This window comes from Melospiza melodia, chromosome 22 (assembly GCF_035770615.1).
Source record: "Melospiza melodia melodia isolate bMelMel2 chromosome 22, bMelMel2.pri, whole genome shotgun sequence".
Taxonomy (NCBI): Eukaryota; Metazoa; Chordata; class Aves; order Passeriformes; family Passerellidae; genus Melospiza; species Melospiza melodia.
The window spans coordinates 9001594-9019963 of NC_086215.1; the positions used below are offsets into that span (position 1 = coordinate 9001594).

Here is an 18370-nt window from a genome sequence, read left to right on the forward strand (position 1 = left end):
ATCTTCCACCCTCTCCCCTGCCCAGGGCTCTGCGCTGCTGCCTCTCTCCAGATGTGATATTTTCAGTGAACATCTGCCCGGGGTTTTGCTAAATAAGCCAGTGGTGTCAGGAGACCGAAGCGTGCGGAAGTTCAGCGCTGCCTGCACCGACCAGCCCGGCTGCCCCCAATGCACGGCAGGCTGCTGATGAAAAATGCAGGATGTTTGGCTGGTGCTGTTCACCAGAAACCTCCTGGCTCTGTCTGCTGCAGCCCAAGAGCTGACACGGAGAGAGAATTGATGGTAAATAGGATATTTATTGCTGCCTCCAAAGGTGAGCGCAGAGCTATTTGTTTAAAAACAGCCACCGCCCAAACGACTCCAGGCAGACGCGTTTGAAAATTTCACTTTATTTCTCTGTTATAAAAGCAGGGTTTTGTATTTTACATCTCTGTAAGTGTCCAGACTCGGTACATCTTGGTTTTGTTTTCACAGTATCTCTGCAAGACCAAGGACGATTCTTATTGCTGCGCCGGGAGCCAGGGCAGGAGGGCCGGCGGTGCCTCGCCTTTTCCCCGGGCTGGAGCCAGCCTGGCGCCGGCTCCACAGGTCTCTACCCCTCCCCAAGGCTGCTGAGGGTCTGTGCTGGCTCCCCGAGGGGCTGCCCCTCTCCTCCCACACTCATCTCACTGTCAAGGGCAGGGAAGGAGAACCACGAGGTCCCTGACCCACTCGGTGCCTTGGCCGCACTCAGCAGCCCCTGGGGGCAGGTGAGGGTCTGGGCCAGGGCTGCTGCCCACCCTGGAGCACCACAGGGCTGCGACAGGATGGCCAGGCTGCACTCTGAGCCCCTCTGGGGGTTTGGGTCTATAAAGAGCTGAGAGCATCACTGCTGGGAAGGGTGAGGCACAGACACGCTCACGTTCACCCGTGTGCGCCGTGTCGGTGCCCCAACACCTGCCCAGTGTATCCTTTGTGTGTTCCTGGTTCTGCCAAAAGCTGCCAGAGAAGGAGCTTGATTCCCCTCTGCTCATTTGCCACTCTGCCATGGGTCCCCAGACATTTAAGTCCCCACTGGAACCCTGTCAGTCAATCCCTGTTGTAACCACCAGCCTTGGCAACAGCGGTGTCTCAGAGCCCCTGTTACTTCCAGCCATCCTTCCTGTTATAGACAATCTGTCCCCGTCAGTTTTGTAATGAAGCAGCATTGGAAAAACATCACTTTTAATCACAATGCATGAAATCTCCAAAGAGGCAGCATCACTCTCTCTGCCGTGTCTGGGGATGCAGATGGAGGTGAGGGGGCACGTTTCGACCTAGGCACGGGATAAAGGCATTCTTTGGGAAGGGAGAAGTCCATGCAAAGCCGACCCCGGAGTGAAATTTGAATTTTGTGTTTACTGCTCAGCTGGGTCCGTTCAGTGCAACAGGACAAATTAGCCAGGAGGTTACTATCAAATTGCATGGATGTATCCAGTCCACCAGGGAGAGGGAATAGGAGGAACCAGATTTGCTTAATGCACTGGGAGACTAAGTCCAACACAAAGCTAAGTGGAAAAGGACATAGGTGTTCCCTGAATGTGGTTTTTGGTGACTGAGAAGAAATCTTTCCTTGGAATTTCTTTGTGCAGCTAATTAAGACAACTGGGTCCAATTCCTTCGACCCAGGCTGACATCAGTGAGAACTCTAAGTACTCAGCACCTGGAGACAAAGTGAATACCAGACACAAATCCCCCTTCTGCTCCCACCCATGGGACTCAGCAGCAGCCAAGATGCATGAGAGCATGATCAGCTATTCACCCACAGCTCACAGTTTGTCCTCTTCTGCATGTATTGCCTCGGAGAAGATACAGACAAGTCCCAAAGGGCTGTGCCAGTGGAGCTATAGTTGGATGTGAATCCAGGTAAGAAAACGGAGTTTAATACAGAGAGTGACTGTGCAAGTCCAAGTCTCCCTAACTTCATCCCTTATAGTCCCAAAGCCGAGACTGAGGCACCCTTTGGCTTGTGGATTTGGGGTTGATCCAGTCCAGTCGTTTCCAAGCTGGAATTCCCACCTCGGAGCTCTGCCCGTGGAAAGGAGCAGCTCCATGGCTGAGCATCTCTGAAAGCCAGTGGATGAGGAGGGTGGGCTCCCCTGCAGGCAGGGGAATGGCTGCAGAGCCCCAGGATCCTTGTTTGCTGGTTTGAGGCTGTCCTGGTGGGGGACACAACTCCTGGGTGTGCATTCCCCAGGCAGGGGTTGGTGTTGAACCTGTCGCCAAAGGAGGTGGTGTGGCTGTGGAGAAGTGAGGAAGGAGAATTTCTTGCTGGTAAGGTCCTGTGTGGAAGATGGGGGTAGGAATAGCAGCTGATTGGTGCCTCTCCATGGGGAGAGCCTTTTGAGCAGCGTGTGTGGGGTTGTGAGACCTGTTCAGACCAGCTCGGCAGGGCCAGGCTTGTACCTGGCATGCAGAACTCTCCTCAGTCCCAGCTCTTGAGGCAAGTTGTTAATAGGAGGAAGAAATATTTTCTGGGGGAAGGAGCTGCAGAGGGAAGCGATCTGCCTGAGGCCATGTGCTGGAGCAGGGCAGATCCTCCACTCCCCATCCTGTGCCCTGGCCTCCAGATGCCACCTCTACCACAGAACTTCCTCTGCCTTCAAACCCCTCCCTCCCATTCAAAGGGCTCTTGTGCCTCATCCTCCTCTGCAGAGGAGCATCTGGTTATCTCAGCAGCCATCTGGTCCTTATTAAGCTACAGGTTTCACCTCCTCCTCCAAATGCTCCTTCCTCACTGAGGATCCACACCCAGGGCTCCGGTGATGCCCTGCCTGCACCTTCTTGTGTGTTTCCCTTTGCTACAGTGGATGTTTGTGCCATGACAGACAGGGACAGTGTCATGGCCCTGCCTCTACCTCCTTCCTGACAGCCAGGTAGATCATGAGGTCATTGGGAAGAAAATGATCTGTGAATCCCAATGTGACTGGTTAGCACAGAAGGAAGAGTTTTCCTCAGCTGTTGCTGTGTTTGCCGGGAGTGGGTCCCTGTTATTTTCAGACGTGGCTGCTCCTGAACTACAGATCATGCTGGGTAAGATCTGCCCCCTCTGACACCTGTGTGTCTCCAGTGGCTTCAGAAGGATCCTTGGGACACCCCACTCTTTGTACAGCTCCATAACTGGGATTTCACAGCAAACGGGGCCACAGAGCTTCACCCGACAGCAGCAGGCACGCCAGCTCTTATCCACGAGAAGGTGAGGCTGTGGGCTAGCTGGGAGAACATCTGTGTGTCCTAAAGACAAATGTCCCAGTGGGACATCCCCCCCTTGACTGGTGTTGACTCCCAGGGCCACAATTCCAGCTGTGAGGTGATTGATTCCCTGTGGGACTGCTAAGGGAGGCTGAGACCACCACGGGTGATGAGCAGCACGAGGAGCTTCCAAGGCCTCCTGCAATCAGGGAGAGGTGGCCTGGGAGCTCCCCTCGAGAGCCATCCGACAGCAGGGTTGTTATTTGCATTGCTTTGAAACTGAGATGATTTCCGTGCTTCCTTGTTCCAGGTTTTAAAAAGAGGAAGATTTTCTTGCTTCTTCCAGTTTCATGCCCTTTGTATCCATCAGCCCATGCCACGCTGACAGCCTATTCCTTGTTCCAAAACTTTTTTCTCCAGAATTCTGTAGAAAGGACATTCTGCCTGGTGGTGGTTTTGTTGGTTTTCTTTTTTTTCAAACATAGCTTTAAGGCAAAAGTTTGGCAATGCAAAGCAAAGTCTACATAAGGCCGCATGACTTGGATTTGCAACTCAGAACCTTACAGCTTAAAAAAAAATACCTTATCTTAAATAGTCAACTTTTAGCCCCAGGAACTTGTTTCATTCTCAACCAAAAAGGAAAAAAAAAAATCTTAAAATCCCAAATAAAATGTTCATATTGTTCTGGGCAGTTCTGGACAAGCTAATGAGACTGAAGTTCAAACGGGAACTAAAGTAGGGAAGAAAAAATAAAAGCTATAGGGTAGACATCAGTGTTAGTTTCTTCCCTTAGGAATCCAGTGATGAGACAGACCCAGTCCAAGGTCTCCTCTTTAGCTTTAGCACAGTGAAATCCGTCCCAATGGGAGAAGGTAGAATGGTTGCATTTGTTGAATGAATAAAAAGTGCATTTAGGTTTTGCTCAGATTATAGGTGTGTATCCTAATACCTAAGTGATTGTTTTGCTTCGGGTTTGTTTTCTCCCTCTCGCTGCCGGGACGCCAGGCGTGCATTATCGATGCTTTGGGGGTATCACCACGAGGGGTGGTCCATCCTTTGGCCTCCACATAAGTACCTGAGCATCATTGGCATTGGGTTTGACAAGGGCACTGGGTGGTATTGGCTCATTCTTGCTGAGGACCTGGGGCTGCTCTTGGGCAGAGGGCTCCTGCAGCTTGGCACGCTGCCCCAGGGGCCTGCTGGGGTTCACCTCGATGCCCAGCCTCATGCGCCATTTGATAGTCTGCAGGGTCACCATCTCGTTGGTGGCCGTGTTGGTGGCCACCAGCCAGGTGGTGAAGCTCTGATCGCGGTGGATGCTGGTGAGCTTGGCCACGTTGCTGTCGCTGACGGGCACGGCCCACGTCACGCTGGGGTAGAAGTTGTCGTTCATGCTGATGTTGAACTTGGACTCCTTCTTGGTGGGACCCACGATGGTGCAGGTTTCTGTGGTGTTCCCATACCAGGGATAGTTCACTCCGTCTGAGTCACTGATGGCCTGGATTTTACCGTCCAGGAGATCTGGAAGCTCCCAGCTTGACCTGCCATAATCGACAGCAAATGATGGATAATTAATTAATTAATTAGTTTAGAAACGTGCTGGATTTTAGAAAGGAGAAGGAAGAGCTGTGGATGCATTCCCTCTCTGGAATGTGTGCCCTTTGTGCCATCCCTGCCATTAGAAGCATCCTTCTCGTCAGGCCTGCTCTCAATCCGTTCATCCCCTGAATTTCTCTCTGGATGAGCCACTGTCCCTCCCCGCTGTCTGCCTGGCTCTGGAAGTGTAACCCATCCTCCTGCAGCCCTTGGAAGGAGCCAGCCCGAGGGCTGCACTGCAGGCTCTGGGCTGGGGATGGTGTTACAGTAATCAGAGAGCCCCAGGTGGAGCTGCTTGTAGAGCTGCCCGCACTGCTCACCTGCGAGAGGGACACAAAGGTCAGTGCTGCTAGCAGGAATGTGAGGGAAAACACTCCCCTGTCACCTTGTGCTGCTTGGTGCACAGCTTGGAGTGGGCTTTTTCATTAGCTTCCAATTTAATTTTTAAGATTAGATTTGCCAATAGAGGCAAACTGCTGTAAATGTCTCAGAAGAAGGGTTGGATGTTCGCTCTGAGACGGCACGGCCACAGATCACTTGCTCGGTGCACAGCAGCTGTTTTAAGGACAATCTTTTAAAAACCAGGCTGGCAGAGGTGCCTCTCATGCACCTTCTCCTTCCTGCTCATGAATCAGCACTCCTCATCACCCAGGGATGGTGTCCCAGCAGTGAAGGTGGCAGCAGCAGTGGTGTTTGCACCTGACCCTGCCATAGCACTGGCTGTGCTCCAGTTCCCCAAGCCTTGTGGCTCCCTGCTGCAGGCTGGGACATGGGAAATGATTTATCTTGGAGAGACACAGAGGGGACGCCCTGAGGCTCCTCAGGGTCAGGGTGACTGTCCAAGCCTTTCATAAGTCTGGTGCTGCAGCTTAAAATAGCCCCTTGATTGCAGAGGAGCCTGTGGCTGGGGGTACTGGTCGGCCTGGCTGGCTCTTGCACGGCTCTGGGATGGCTGCTCTGGCCAGGGAGATGTCACTGTCTCACAAGGCTGTTTTGACTGTTAATTAGTTAATGACCGTGAAGTGCCTCCATGTTTGTACCCGCTGGATCGTTCAGCACTTAGCTGTGTCTGGCTCTGGCTAGAGGATACCACGGGGGATTTCAAGGTCTCATTTATCTATTTTTTCATGCCAGGGTCCTGGCAAACACCTCCCCACGGGAGATGAAGTGTGAGCAGGAGGTGGGGTGCCCTGGGGGCTGCAGGATGCTGGGAGCAGCAGGAGCAGGGGATGCTCTGAGCAGCAGGGGCTGCAGGGATGCTGTGAGCCGCAGGAGCAGGGGCTGCAGGGATGCTGTGAGCCGCAGGAGCAGGGGTTATGCAAGCACAACATCTCCCTGCTCAGATTTACAGGCTGCTGTCAGCTACAGCACCGCAGCTGCAGCAATGCCTTCCTCCCGCGCTCGTCGCCAGCAGGCAGAGGGAGTCCTTTCCCTGGAAGAAAATTTTTAGTGAAGGCAGCCAAAAGGAGATCCCTGAGCAGTCCTGCCAGGACCCTTGTGCACTGCAGAGATGTTTATGTGCTCTGCTCTGCTCTGCTCTGCAAACCAGAGTCATCCTGGCTCACCACCCCTTGTGCCCTTCAGGCAGAGCTGAGCAGGGGAAGGCTCAGGGATGGCCCAAGGAAGGCCCAGGATGGCCCAGGGATGGCTCAGGATGGCCCAGGGGATGCTGAGTGACCCAGCCCTCGCTGATGGAGGAGTGGAGGTCCTGCTCTGCAGCCCCCACCTCTCCCTGCTGCACAGCCCAGCTCCGAAACCCCATCTGGGTGCTCTTCTCTCCCTGTCACCTGCTGGTTTAGGATTACTTTCCATTCAGACAGGGGCTGGTGCTCAGCTTGGCTGTCACCCAGGGCTGAGACGTGGCAGAGGTTGACGCTGAGGTGACAGTGTGGTGCAGCCACAGCATCTCTGCAGGTACCCAGGTGCCAAACCAGGAGCTGAGATGCCCCAGAGGGTGAGAACCCTCCTGGGCTGCTCCAGCCTGCTCAGATCAGAGCTGCTGGCTGGATGGCAGGAGAACCTGACACAGAATGCTCAGTAAATGCAGCTCCTCTGAGATCTGCTTGTCCCCATCTTCATTCCCAGGTCAGGACGGAATTGCAGGAGCTTCTGAGGATTTGCCAGGATTTAAACAAGAGCACGAGGGTGGAGCTGTCAGGGCCTGAGCAGGATGGTGCCTGCAGAGCCTGCAGCATCCCAGGGCAAAGCTGAGCGTGGCTGGGCTCAGGGTGGCCCAGGAGGACACCCAGCTTGAGCAAAGGCGTGGGCAGGAATGGGGAAGGAGACACCAGCCTGCGTTTCTTCAGAGAGCACACTGTGCCTAATTCGAGCCAGTGTGGTTAACCCCAGGGTTTCAAAACCATCATGCTTCATCTGCTCTGCTTGGAACAAGCAGAAAAACGAGGCCTCATGATGATCCCATGACTGGAGCAGAGCAGAGGCTGCCTGGTGGCTGCTGCTGGTGACTGTCCCTCTCCTGATGCTCCAGCAAAGCCCCTGTGCCAGCCAGGCTGGCAGCCTCTGCTTGCAGAGCGTGTCCATGCTGAACAATATGCCAACAACTGGATGATTTTGGAAAGAATGCTGTGGAATGATCTCTGGCTGCATCAGCATCTTTCTGTGGTAGTGTCGAGCCAAGGAGAGACCAGAAAGTGCCCAGTAAACACTTTGCTGACAATAGCAGGAAGGAGGCATGAAAAGCAACCAAGCTATCTGGTTTCGTGGGTTCACTGATCAGCTCCAGGATCAGAAGGTTCTGCCTCACAACACTGACAGGCCTGTTTCTGCCTCTTCTGAAACCTTCAGAGCCAGTGTGGGCACCACCAGAGCCTGGAGCTGCCAAGAAACCTCTCCAACAAATGTCTTCTTGCTACCAGAAGGAACTTTGAGCTATTTCTTGTGGTACAAGCAGAGCCCTGCTGCTGACAGCCAAGCAGCTTTATGTAGGTTTTGGCTTCCCAGTTCTCATTCAGACACTTTTTTCCTCTTCTGTCACACAGAGCAAATCCTCCTGAGCTCCAGATGTCTGTCCCACAGCACCCAGCAGGGCAGGGACAGCAAAGCCAGCCCTGGGCATCCAGCAGTGGGGAACATGCAGGTAACCTCTCCAGACAGGCACCAGGCACTGCTGCAACCTCAGCTCTAATTGCCTAAAGCCAGCTCCTAATTAGTCACAGGCCAGATGGACTTGCACAACCTTCTGCTTTCCAGCACCTTCCTCTCCAAGCTCCCTAAATAAGAGCAGCCCCTGTGGGGCACAGCCCCTGCCTGGTGGAGGGAGCAGGACCATGTACTGAAACTCTGTCTCAGGATTTCACATCCTGCTCCTGCCTCCCTCCACCACTGCCCTGCACTGGGGACTCACTGACAGAAAGAAAACCTGATAGCCAGAGCTGCTTAATTTTAAATTCTCCTTTACAGTGCCTCTCTCACCTTTTCCAGCATGGCAGGCAAGTCAGGGCAGGGTTAGAGTGAAGGACAGGAAGGAAATTGAAGATGTTGCTGGGCTGCTGTGGTCCCTCTTCCTCCCACCCTCCAGCTGTGTGTTCCTGCCCCATCTCCTGAACCAGCAGCAGTGTCTGGGGCTGGGTCAGGGAGTGGAACTAGCACAAAACTGGCATTAGGAAAAGGGGAACAATTGCTGCTGGTTTAGGGCAGCAAACTCAATGGACAACCCATGGAACTGGGCTAAGGTAGGTGAGATCCAGGGGCCACTGCAGGGCAGCAAAGCCTTGTCCTCTGAATCCCTGGAGGAGTAAATTCCCACAGGGAACTGACCTCCCTTCACTTTCTTTGGAAAAGATGCCCTTGTGGTGTTTTTGATCGTGTCCTCCCTCCTGGGGACTGGGGGTTCATTCTCTTGGCAATTTGAGTTCATTATGTCCCTGCTGCAGGGCATGGAAGATTTAATCTCACCAGGGAGAGATGCCTGGGAAGATGGAGTGATGATGTAAGGATGCAAGTGCCCCATCAGGTCTTCCAGGGGGAGAAACATCCACAGGAAAACTTCTCCAGATTCCTGGCTGATCCAATTCCAACTCCAATTCATTTATCTCTCTCTTTTGCATATCTCCATCTGCACAGCTTCTTGCACATCTCCATGGAGATGAAGGAGGCTGGATAATGCCATTCCAGCAGGGCCCAGAGCTGGCACAGGTTCCACCAGGTGCAGAAACCAGCACCCAGCCCAGCAGATGCCAGCAGGGACCTGGTCCAGCTGCTCCTGCTCAGGTCACAGCTCTGGCCTGATGCTGCTGCCTCCCTGAGCACAGCAGATCCTTCCCTAAGGACCAGGGTGAAATCCTGCATTTTGGGGAGGAACAGCAACACCGACCGTGGGTGCACAGAGAGGGGTCACAGAGCACATCCCCATCCCCGTGCTGAGGGTTTTCATGTTCCCTGCAGCATCTCCTGACTCACATGTAAAGCAATGCCAGCACTTAATGTGTTAGCTGAGCTCTAATTCTCTCCCTTTAAATTTAAAAATGCTGCATTTAGCCCCCAAATTGTCAGTGCCACTTTAAACGTGCGTGTCTAAATTATCCCCTCTGTACTCCCATCCCTATAGCAGCATTATGCACAGCTCCATCTGCTCCAGTATTTCTCAGCTGTTTCCATCCTCAGTGTAATGGCCAGCTTATGCACAGCTAACAACTTCCCAGCAGAGAAGTGCAAAATTAATCCAGAGCCTGCTGTAAGTATTGGTGCTCCGGTTGGATGAGTGATTTTTGATTATTTGGGGGTTTTTGTTTGCCAGTCACCATAGGGGTTAAACACATGGATGTGGCAGTGGCCTCTGCCTGCCATGGAGGGTTGGGGCTGTGCTGGCATCAATCGATGCAGCTCTGTGGAGGTCAGAGGGATTACATCGAGTTTCACCAGCCAAAGCCTTGGCCCATCCTCTCTCCCAGGTTTGTGTCCTCTCTCTCTCTGTAATGGTCTTCCAACCCATGTTTCAATGGCATTGAAGAGGCCTTTCCTCCTAAATGCCTTTATTTATAGCCTTCAGATGGCAATGAGTCTATAGAAAGAGAGAGCAGGAACAGACAAATTCCTGCTTGTGTTTGGGTAACTTTTTTTTTTTTTTTTAATCAGTTAAATGTCAGTGAACCTCCTAGGGAAACATCTTTGTTTCCATGATTTTCTAGCTAAAAGCTCTCATACATAGCTGCAGTGTTTAATTCTACCTAATTCTACCAGTTTACAGCAGCACCTACTACTCTACTACTCCTTTTTTTTTTTTTTCCTTTTCTTTTTTGTCCCAAAACATTCCAGCAAGGGCAGGCTGTACCAAATCCTCATTTTAAGCACAGGGAAACTCAGGTGCAGGGAAATAAAAGGCCACACTGAGGTTTGCAGCACTGGCAGCATCACTCTGTGCCCAGTCCCCTCTATTTCAGTGCATCTGAGCTGTATTTATACAAAGTGGACTTTTCTATTTTCCCTTTGCAGCTGGTGGCTAAAGACAGGATTCCTAAATGAGCCTGAGAATTACACATGCAAATCCCAAAGGCCTGCAATTGGGAACATCTGAGCAACAAATTGTCCTTGCTAAAGATGCTCTTGGAGCCAAGAAAGCCTACAGATTTCAGGCCTGCTGTAAATACTTCTAAAATCACAATCAACCTGCCTGCACTGCTGCTGTTTGCCAGGTACCAGTTTGCCTCTCAGTAAACTTTCTGCTTGAGCAGAGAGGGGACATGGGGACAGGAGGGGGGGCAGATTGTCACCTGGGGCTGTTCCTCCTTCCCTGGGGTCCCTGAGAGGGAAGGGAAGGGAAGGGAAGGGAAGGGAAGGGAAGGGAAGGGAAGGGAAGGGAAGGGAAGGGAAGGGAAGGGAAGGGAAGGGAAGGGAAGGGAAGGGAAGGGAAGGGAAGGGAAGGGAAGGGAAGGGAAGGGAAGGGAAGCTGTGCGTGCAGATGTTCAGGCTGTCAGGAAGGTGCTGCATTCACTCATTCCCGCTCTCCCTCTCCCCCAGCTCTCCTCATTCAGGGATTTTTTAAGCTGCCCAGACTGACCCTCAGGGGCTGAGCCAGCATCTGCCTGGCTCTGGGCAGAGCAGGGAGAGGATTCCCAGTCCTGACCTTCCCGTCCTTCCTCCCTCAGCCCCAGAGCCTGGGCAGCATCAGCAGCTCCAGCCACTGACCCATCTGCCAGCACGGTCAGGCTCTGTCCCCCTGGCTGGACAGACACATTTCTGCTGCACCAGGAGGCTGCACCTGTGCTGCCCAGCACTGTGGGCTGCAGAACTGCTGCTCTGTGCAGGCATTTGGGGATCAGGTGCTGGGGCTGATTTAGCTGCGGGCCAAAGCCTGCAACGTTTGGAGAACAAGCTGGTGGGGGACTGAGGGGAGATGACTTCTCTTGGCAGGGAGGTGACATTCTGATTTGACTCATTCCTGCCTCACTATGACTGTCTGACCAGTACCACGGGGATTCCTGGTGTGCAAGCAGCCCCTGATTCCTCCCACCTCACATTTACACCCATATATTCCCTTTCACATCCCCCGCGAGGGAGGGTAACGTGAAATCCGCACCCTGCTCCAAGGTGATGTGGACGGTTTAACTACCAAGGAGTTAAATCCAGCTTGTGATTCCCGTGGGCTGCCTGCTGCTGTGGGCAAAGCAAGCAGGATTCCTCCTGTGACGCTCAGCGTGCTCCCAGAGCTGGTGGGCTCCGAGCTGCCAGCCACAGCTCACTGCAGCAGCAGCAGCACAGAGCACTCCAGGGACGGCTCCGTGCCACAAGTGTCAGCCCTGGGGCTCCTCAATGGGCACCTTTGGGATGGGGAGGGATGCAGGCAAGAGGAGCTGGGGGTCAGGAGAGCCACTGGTGTCACACACCCATCAAAGCAGGGCTGCTCCCGGGGTTTCAGGATCTCCTGTGCAGCCCAAGAGCTGTTGTGGAAGGGCTTTGCTTTTGGGTTCCTACCAGAACAAGTGGGGTTTGGTTGGGGCTTGGGCGAATTCCCACTCGAGGAGAAGAACACCCACTGCTTTGAAAGGGCAGGGACAAGCTCTCCTGTATTTTAAACACACGCCAAAGTCCTGTTAAGTTTCGGAGGGGCTGGGTTTTTAAACGTGGATTATAAAAATTACAATTTTTGGCTTAATCCACTATTTCCCAAGCAGGCCCTGCCTCTCTCCCCCTTCCCACCCGCACGCGCCCTGCCCTCGGCAATACTCACATCCCCTGGTCCCCGTAGTGGTTGTAGAACTCCATGTGGCTGCAAGCCTGGATCCAGCCCACGATCCAGGTCTCCTTCTTGGGGAGAGGGGGCACCAACACCTGGGCAGAGGCTCGGAAGTGAGGGGTGCGGTAGCGCAGCACCACGCTGGAGGACTCGTCAATGCTGGTGGGAACGGGATCGATGGAGGCTTTCACTTCAACCACTGAAATGCTCTCCCGGAAAACTTTGGATTTGCAGCTAATGCTCTGAATACAGCCCATGGCATACCCCGAGTACAGCCTGACGCAGCTCCTAGGGTACTCCAGCAATCCTGGGGAATATTAGGCATTGAAATTGTCTGGTGCTAGATCAATTACAGATCTTCTTGGTTTGTAATTTCAAAACTGATATCCATAGGATAGAAAATTCATCACGTAAAGCCTTAATTCGAATATCTGTCTTAGAAGTACTGCTTCTATTTTTGAGGTTAGCTGCGCTTCAGAAGCAAAAGGGCCTTTAAAATTTTTTCCCCTTTTAATGACCCATTAAATCTCTTGCTTAAACAGTCTTTGGGTTAAAAAAAAGTCTCTCGAGTTCAATAAATAAAGGTGGTGCTCTTAGCTGATATATTTAGTCCTTCCTTTGCTCAGATGCAGTCTGTCATTCACCATCAAACATAGGACTAGCCGGTATTTCCCTTTATTCTTTGGATGAAAAGCAGAATGTTGATAGACACATCTATATAAATAATGAAATAGTTTTTAGCCCCAGCTTGTCACAACCGGTGTGGATTTCCACTTCCTGACTTGCAGTTGTTCATAACTTCCTTTCGCACAAAATTACAATAATAACAGAAAGAAACGACGGCTGGAAAATGCAAAAAGTCGCCAAATCTCCGATTCTGGAGGCTCCTCCGCCAGCGCTGTCTGGGCTTTGGGGATTAATTTTTTTTTTTTCTCTCTTCCCCTTAGAAATAGCCGGGCGCAGGGACGCGAGCGCGGTGCCGGTGGGGCCGGCGGCTCCGGGCGCGCAGCGGGGCAGCGGCGATGGAGCCTCCCCCGCGCCCGCCGGGGCCGCGCCGCTCCGCGCCCGCTCAGCGCCCGCTCAACGCCGCCCGTGACATCCCCCCACGCACCGGCCCGGGGGCGCCGCTCCCCTTCCTCCTCCTCCTCCTCCTCCTCCTCTCTCCTCCTCCTCCTCGGCGAGCGGCTCTCCGCAGGGGTGTCCGACCTTCCTCCTCCTCCTCCTCCTCCTCCTGCCGCTGGCGCTCCGGGGCGAGCCGGCTCAGCCGGCGGGGCTCATGGGCGGGCGGCGGGGCTGCCCCGCACACGCGTGGGCCCCGCGGGGCGTCACAGCATCGCGGGGAGCCGCGGCGAGCCCCGGCCGCGCCGCCGAGCCCCGGCTCCTGCGCTGCGGGGGCGAGCGGCGGCGCGGGGCGGCGGGGGGGAGGCTCCCGCTTCTCCTGCTTCTCCTTCTTCTCTCGCTGGGTTTTTTTTCCCCTTCGCCTCTGCGCCGGCTGCCCGGGGAGCTGAGCGGAGCGGGATCGGTGCCTCCGCCTCCCGGCTGCCGCAGGCTTCCTCTCCCGCAATACATTCGTGCACCCGGGGCTCAGCCTCGCCGGGGGCGCGGGGGGGCGCGGGCGGGCTCCCGCTCCGCTCGCCGCAGCGCCGGCAAAGGCAGCGGGGTCAAACTTTGCGGGAACTCGCTGGCAGCCCCTCGGTGCCCCCGGGCGAGCCCCGCCGGCTGCCCGCGCACGCAGCGCCGCACGCCCGAGGCTCCCGCGGCCCCGGCGGCGGCTCCGCGCCCCCCCCGCCGCCCCGTCCTCCCTCCTGCGCCCAGTGCCATCCCTCCCCCTGTATTTCGCTTTTAAACTGCAGCTGTTGAGGCTAAACCTCCTTTGCAAAAAACCAGCATTTCCTCCCACATGTCCGTGGATTGTGGGTAATGTAGTTTTTTATTTTTTTTATTTTTAGAAACGCCTTCCCCCCCTTTTTTATTATTATTTTTATTATTATAATTTTATTATCATTATTGTTATTATTGTTGTTGTTATTATTATTATATTTTAATTTCACCGCAGTGCGCATTTTCTTAGGTTTTCGGATTAAGATTTTCCTCTCCCTCCTAGGTAGATTTGGTGCCAACCAAAGGGCACCAGCGGGGATGGACGGATTACCCTATTTGCAGAACCTGTAGCCCCAGGCTGGATGGGCTGTGATTCCAGCAAGGAATAATGTAAAGCTGTCCACAGCAGCAATGAGACTCGGGAGCAGCTGCAACAGGCAGTGAGGAGCGTCTGAGGCAGCAGTGGCCTGTGGGAAAGTTGTAAACTTCTATTACAGGCAGTTTTAAGGGTAATGCTGCTCCAGCTGGCCATCAGCTGGCTGAGGGTCTGAGAACCAGGGGAGGTGAAATTTTTGGCTTTTCAGCAATAGCTGATGGTCATCAGGCATTGGGTGAGCGTGTCCTCTGTCACTTGTTTCTAAATAGGAAACCTGGGGGAATGAGAGGTAAAAATCTCTTTGCCGGTGCTGCTGGTGGTGTGGCACAGCGGTGCAGAGCTGCTGTGAATGTCTTTTAGTCCTTCCCACCCTGCACTCTCAGCAGGCTGGATCAGCCCTTAGCAGGTAGGAAAGACCTGAGCTACCAGGTGATCCTAACAAGCAAATGCCACAGGATGAGGAGAGGCAGATTTGCTCCTTTCCACCCACAGCCAGCGGAAAAAACACAGCTTATTGTGATGTTTTTCCTCCTCACGTGTTCCTCGGAGCATTGAGAAGTATTTATTTTAAACTTCCCAGTTGCTGTGAAAGGCACAATTTAGTCACTAATCCTGTGACAGAGACAATCACTAAGAACCCGCTCGAGTTACAAGGCACTTACTACCATGTAGTACCAGGAAGAATGAAATTAGCATCTTCCGAATGAAATATCCAGCAGCCTCCAGAAGGTGCTGAAATCCTTTGACATTTCCAAGGCTCTTTCACACTTTTCAAACAAGCTTGTCACAGTTTCCCAGAGCATCCTGAGCCTGGTGAAACTGCATATTCTGCGCCTCTAGTTCCACTGAAGCTTCAGCCAGGTCTTACTTCAACTTGGCTGCCTCTGGTCAGCTAGGAAATTGCATTATCTCACTCTAATTAAATCAGCTCTTCAGCTGGAGGTTTTTGTTGGGTTTTGGTCGTGCCTGTCTCCATCAGGCTGCTGTGTGTGATTGAGGCATTAGCACATCCCACCCTGGAAGAATCCCGGGCAGGGTTTGCTGGATGCACTTTGGGCAGAGGTTGGGATGCACCAGCTCTGCCAGTGAATCAGAGAGAGGGGACGGGGCTGTCACTGCTGTCCCAGCCACATTCCAGCGCGGTTTTCCTGGCCATGCTGGCCCCTGGAATTGAGGAATTGTGCAGGAATTGTGGCCGGCAGCCCCGCAGGCAGGGTGGGCAGGGCAGGGACACGTGGAGCATGCCGGGTCTGTCTGTCTGTCTGTCTGTCTGGGCGTTCTCCCCGGTGCTGGGTGACCCCTGTGGATCGTGTGTCAGGACTGGAATAGCCCCGCCGAGCAGGGAGCCTGTCTGCAGGGATATTTATAAACCCCGGGTTAGTTTTATGGGATGGGGCTTGTCATGGCCTCAGTGGGATCAGGGATTTTTCCCTCCCAAGCTCAGTTTCCCCAGCTGGGACTGTCAGTGTCAGCCCACCCTGCTGCAGGGGACACCAGGCAGTTTTCCTTTCCTCTCCAGCACTGATGGGGCTTTAGCTGGCACTGCATCCACCCCACGCTGCCCTTCCTGCTCAGGACTGGGCTGGAGTCTCATGGGGAGGCTGGGGCACAGAAATTCCCTCCTATCAGTGTCAGCAGAGGAGACAGGCACCGGATTAAATTCACTCCCAGGGCTTTCAGGGTATTTTTTAGCCCCTGACAGCTTCCGAGGAACGTGTTCAGTTGTAGCTGAGCATCCCCAGCACAGACTGGGTGGTGTCTCCCTGTTTCTGCAGGGTCCTGGCCACCAGAGCCTTTATCCCTGCGCCCACTGCTGTTTGCAGAGCCCCACATTGGCACAGAGTGGGGAAATCCAGGATGCTATGCACTGGGAGGTAATGGCTGCAGCCAAGTGGGAGCAGTGCTGATGTTCTCTGCCTGGCCTGTGCCAGGTGCGCTGAGATTTCCCTGTGCTGGGCAGTGGGGTGAGGGCAGGCAGGTGGGCACGGGGTGCTGAGTGCCCTGGTAGTGGCAGCACAGGCAGGGATCAGGCAGGAGCTGCTGGGTGTGGGTGATGTGGCAGCTCCTGTGTGATTTCAGGGCTGCCACAGCCCCACGTGGTACCTGAGGCAGGAGAGGTTGGGTTTTGTGGGCTGGGTGAGGGTGGCTGGGAAGGGAACAAGCTCTTCCTCCCACTGGGATCACAGAATCACATGGTTTGGGTTGGAAGGGATCTTTAAAGGTCATTTAGTTCAACCCCCAGCCATTGGCAGAGACACAGTCCACTATCCCAGGCTGCTCCAAGCCCTGTCCAGCCTTGTCCGTGAACACCTCCAGGGATGGGGCAGCCACAGCTTCTTTGGGAACCCATGCCAGGACCCCAGCACCCTCATTGTACAAAATGCCTCCCCAATATCCCATCTGCTCTCTGGCAGGGTGAGCCAGCCCTGTCACTCCATTCCCAGCTCTCTGGAGCCCCTTTAGGCACTGCAAGGAGCTCCAAGCTCTCCCTGGAGCCTTCTGCAGGCTGAGCACCCCCAGCTCTCCCAGCCTGGCTCCAGGGCAGAGCAGCTCCAGCCCCTGGAGCATCTCCAAGGCCTCCTGTGACTCACTCCAACAGCTCCAGGTCCCTCCTGTGCTGGGGTCCAGAGCTGGATGCAGTGCCCCAGGTGGGGCTGAGCAGAGCAGAGCAGAGGGGCAGAATCACCTCCCTGACCAGAGATAAGTTCCAGGATGGCAGGAATCATAACTTGATGTACATTATTTTCCCTTAAAGGAGGAAAATATGAACAAAACCCAGCAGTGAAGGCTCCTCAGGACCCCAGCCACTTGCTTGTCCAAGCACTGGTGCCACCTGGATGGTGTGTCACTCACATGGGCACAGCCTGGATGCTCAGTTCACTGAGGGAATTTTGAGAGCTGTGCATAAAAGTGCAAAGAAAATGTAAAATTTGTGTTATTATCTTTGGAATCCTGAGAACCACCTTTCATTTAGTACTTAAACTCCCCACTGCAGTTTGGACAGGTGTCTTTAAAGGCACCTGAGTGCCCAATTCCCAGGGTTACCTGTGCATCCACTGATCTCTGTAACTGGACAGTTGTGTAGACAAATGTCACTGGCACCAGGAGCCGTGGCTGTTCTGCTCCTCAGTGCAATATCCATCTTCAATTCTCCACCCACGGGGGATTTCCAGCCTATTTGCATGGGAATTATCCTGTTCCAGGAGCCTGGGGGTGCTGTGGAGAGCCCATTGTGCAGGGAGGTGCTGGCAGGGCAGGTGCTGCAGCTGGGCTGTCACCCTGCAGGCAGGAGGAATGGCAGGGGTGGCGTTTCCCAGGGGTGCTGGAGGCTCAGAGCCACACAGCTGCTGCTCAGGGGTGCAGGATGATCCTTCAGCCCTGTGAGATGGAGCTGTGGGGATGCTCCCAGGGTGCAGGATGATCCCTCAGTCCACAAACTGGAGCTGTGGGGATGCTCCCAGGGTGCAGGATGATCCCTCAATCCACAAACTGGAGCTGCAGGGATGCTCCCAGGGTGCAGTATGATCCCTCAATCCACAAACTGGAGCTGCAGGGATGCTCCCAAGGGTGCAGGATGATCCCTCAGTCCACAAACTGGAGCTGCAGGGATGCTCCCAGGGTGCAGGATGATCCCTCAGTCCACAAACTGGAGCTGCAGGGATGCTCCCAGGGTGCAGGATGATCCCTCAATCCACAAACTGGAGCTGCAGGGATGCTCCCAGGGTGCAGGATGATCCCTCAATCCACAAACTGGAGCTGCAGGGATGCTCCCAGGGGCATGGGTGTCTCAGGTGGGAGGTGACAGTGATGGAGCACAGCGTGCGTGGCAGGAGGGACAGAGGGACAGCAGGTGTTCCCTGCCCTCCCTGGGGCCTGGCAGAGCCTCCCTGCTCTCCGTGCTGCTGGGGCCAGCGCTGTGCTGCTGTCAGGGGACACAGCAGTGGCTGTCACCTGCTGCCAGCTCGGGCTGTGCCACACTGGGGACACGGAGAGGACACGAGCGCTATCGAGGCCACGCAGCAGCGCTGGGGCAGGAGGATGGGAATTGAGGGAGGATGGGAATTGAAGGAGGATGGGAATTGAAGGAGGATGGGAATTCATCAGCAGCTCCTTCCAGGCTAATCAGGAGGCAGGTGATGCTTTTCCAAGGTGAGTGATGGAAAAGGCAGGGAGGG

At 54.3% G+C, this 18370-nt stretch overlaps 1 protein-coding gene across 1 annotated transcript; it reads right to left on the reverse strand.

The window, feature by feature from the left end:
* Nucleotides 1-369: 369 nt before the first annotated feature.
* On the reverse strand, nt 370-12992 carry FAM78A (family with sequence similarity 78 member A). Its single transcript, XM_063174318.1, has 2 exons — nt 11993-12992; nt 370-4751 (listed from the first exon to the last, which is right to left on the reverse strand). Exons 1-2 carry the CDS (start codon nt 12253-12255, stop codon nt 4223-4225), a joined length of 792 nt encoding a protein of 263 aa, XP_063030388.1. The 5' UTR covers nt 12256-12992; the 3' UTR covers nt 370-4222.
* Between the last annotated feature and the right edge of the window lie 5378 nt (nt 12993-18370).